Source organism: Myotis brandtii, unplaced genomic scaffold (genome assembly GCF_000412655.1).
Source record: "Myotis brandtii unplaced genomic scaffold, ASM41265v1 scaffold369, whole genome shotgun sequence".
Lineage (NCBI taxonomy): Eukaryota > Metazoa > Chordata > Mammalia > Chiroptera > Vespertilionidae > Myotis > Myotis brandtii.
Window position 1 is genome coordinate 607,843 of NW_005364180.1, and position 2,488 is coordinate 610,330.

Here is a 2,488-nt window from a genome sequence, read left to right on the forward strand (position 1 = left end):
GGGCTCTCTCCAAACCTACTGGGTGCATAACACTCTGGATCTGCTAGCAGCTCGGAGGTCTCCTTGAAAGACTCGTGATTCCTTTTATGATAGTTTTCAACTTAAAAAAAAAAATCTCGCCCTAACCGGTGTTGCTCAGTGGATAGAGCGTCGGCCTGCAGACCCAAGGGTCCCAGGTTCGATTCCGGTCAAGGGCATGTACCTTGGTTGCGGGCACATCCCCAGTTAGGGGGTGTGCAGGAGGCAGCTGATCGATGTTTCTCTCTCATCGATGTTTCTAGCTCTTTATCCCTCTCCCTTCCTCTCTGTAAAAAAATCAATAAAATATATTTTAAAAAAAACTCTCTGGAAAGCTTTCTGGAAATCACATGCTTCTCTGCGGCATCGAAAATAAGGCCTGGGTCACAGGCGTCACATTCGGCCGCGGTGCGGGGGGGGGGGGGGGGGGTGCTCCCTGGAGGGCCGCGCAGGCCGAGTTCTTGGGGGTTTGCTGGGAAGACACTCAACAGTGAAACCCGTTTGATTCTAAAAGCAGGCGCGGAAGATATGTCTTTCAAAAAGCAAATGAAATAGGTCTGACCTTCTCTGTAAATGAGCAGGGCGGCTGGGAGCAGTGCAGGCGCGGGGGTCAGAGGAGAGACACGGAGGCAGATAAAGGCCAAGACACTGGCCAGGGAGGGGCCTGGGCACTGCTGAGTGCGGTGACCTTGGCCTGCACCCCGGGCCGCTCAGCCTCCCCGATCTAGTCGTGGTGTGAGGGGCTCGCGGCTGCTCACAGTTCCTCAGCTGCCTGTCCCCACGCGGCTTTCAGAGGCTCTCTGGGGAGGGGCCGGCCACAGCCACCAGCCGCCGAGCTGAGGAGGCAGGGACCCGCGGTGCTGTCCCAGGGGCCTGGGGGAGGTGACCGGCTGCTGAGGAGGTGCCTCTGAAGAAGGGGCCTGGACGGGGCGGCCGCCCGTCCGCTCACTAGTGAGCCACCAGCTTCCGGTGAGTGTGGAACAGAAGTGGCAGCCGGGCCTTCTTTACTGCCAGGCGTCCCGCAGTCGCGGGGAGGGAAGCAGCTTGGGAACACCCCCCCACTCCCACCCCCCTCCCCAGCTCCTCAGGGGCCACACCTGCAGGAGGCCTGCGGGGTGCTGGTGGGGTGGGGGAGCTGGGAAGGTGAAGCTTCTGGAATAACCTAGGCTCTCGGGAAGGGAAGAGGGGCTGTGTGAACTGTGACGTGCAGACCCTCCCATGGAGGAAGCCTGAGGGAGGGCACACGGCCGGGAGGGACGCTGGCCCCCCAGGAAGCTGCCGCCAGGACCCTGCCCAGCGCTGGAGCGGGCCGGGAGGGGCTCAGCGGACCCTCACTGTGACCTCGAGCGAGTCCGTCCTGCCTGGAACTCGGCAAATCCAGGGGCAGGACTCCAGGGCCGTGGTCGGCAAACTGCGGCCCCTTGAGTGTGGCTCTTCCACAAAATACCACGTGCGGGCGCGCACGTACAGTGCGATTGAAACTTCGTGGCCACACTCAAGGGGCCAAAGAGCCGCACGTGGCTCGCGAGCCGCAGTTTGCCGACCACTGCTCCAGGGCCATCCTGACTCTGGACGGCTGAGGTTTTTTCCCTTAATTACAAACATATGTGTGTTCTTATTGGTTTTAGAGAGAGGAGGGGAGAGGGCGAGAGAGAGAAACATTGACCAGCTGCCTCGCCCACGCACCCGACTGAGGATCGAGCCCGCACCCTCCGGAGCACGGGACGGCGCTCGGCCACCTGAGCCGGGGCCAGGGCTTTAACTTTGTGACCGCAGCCGAGCGACATAAAATGCGCCTGTTAACCCTTTTCGAAGATACAGTTCAGGGCATGAAGCGTATTCCCTTTGCTGGGCAACCATCACCGCCATCACCTCCAGGACTTTTTCATCCTCCCAAACTCAACGCTGCCCCATTAAAGGCGACCCCCCCCCCCCGCCCGCCCGCGGCACCCACAGTTCTGCTTTATCTCCACGTGAATGTGACAGTCTAGGGACCTCACAGAAGAGAAATGATACAATATGTGTCCCTTTGTGGCTGACTTGTCACTTAGCATCCTGTCTGCAAGGCTCATCTCTGTTGTAACCTGTGTCAGAACTTCCTTCCTTCTTAAGGCCAAGACTCTGATTCCCTCTGAACCTCCCCTGGCAGCGCACAGAGGCACACGGGCAGGGGCATGGGCACAGGGGCACACGCGCAGGGGCACACGCACAGGGGCACATGCACAGGGGCACACGCACAGGGGCACACGCACAGGGGCACACGGGCACAGAGGCACACGCACAGAGGCACACGGGCACAGAGGCACATGGGCACAGAGGCACACGCACAGGGGCACACGGGCACAGAGGTACACGCACAGGGGCACACACACAGGGGCACACACACAGAGGCACACGCACAGGGGCACACGGGCACAGAGGCACATAGGCACAGAGGCACACGCACAGAGGCACACGCACAGGGGCACAC

At 60.7% G+C, this 2,488-nt stretch overlaps 1 protein-coding gene across 1 annotated transcript in view; it reads right to left on the reverse strand.

Moving 5' to 3' along the window:
• The window catches only part of FADS3 (fatty acid desaturase 3), a 7,676-nt gene extending 7,291 nt beyond the window's left edge, over positions 1-385 (reverse strand). The window contains exon 1 of the mRNA XM_014544546.1: positions 373-385. Coding sequence (XP_014400032.1) covers positions 373-385 — 13 coding nt within the window. The remainder of the gene's footprint in view (positions 1-372) is intronic.
• Positions 386-2,488: the final 2,103 nt, after the last annotated feature.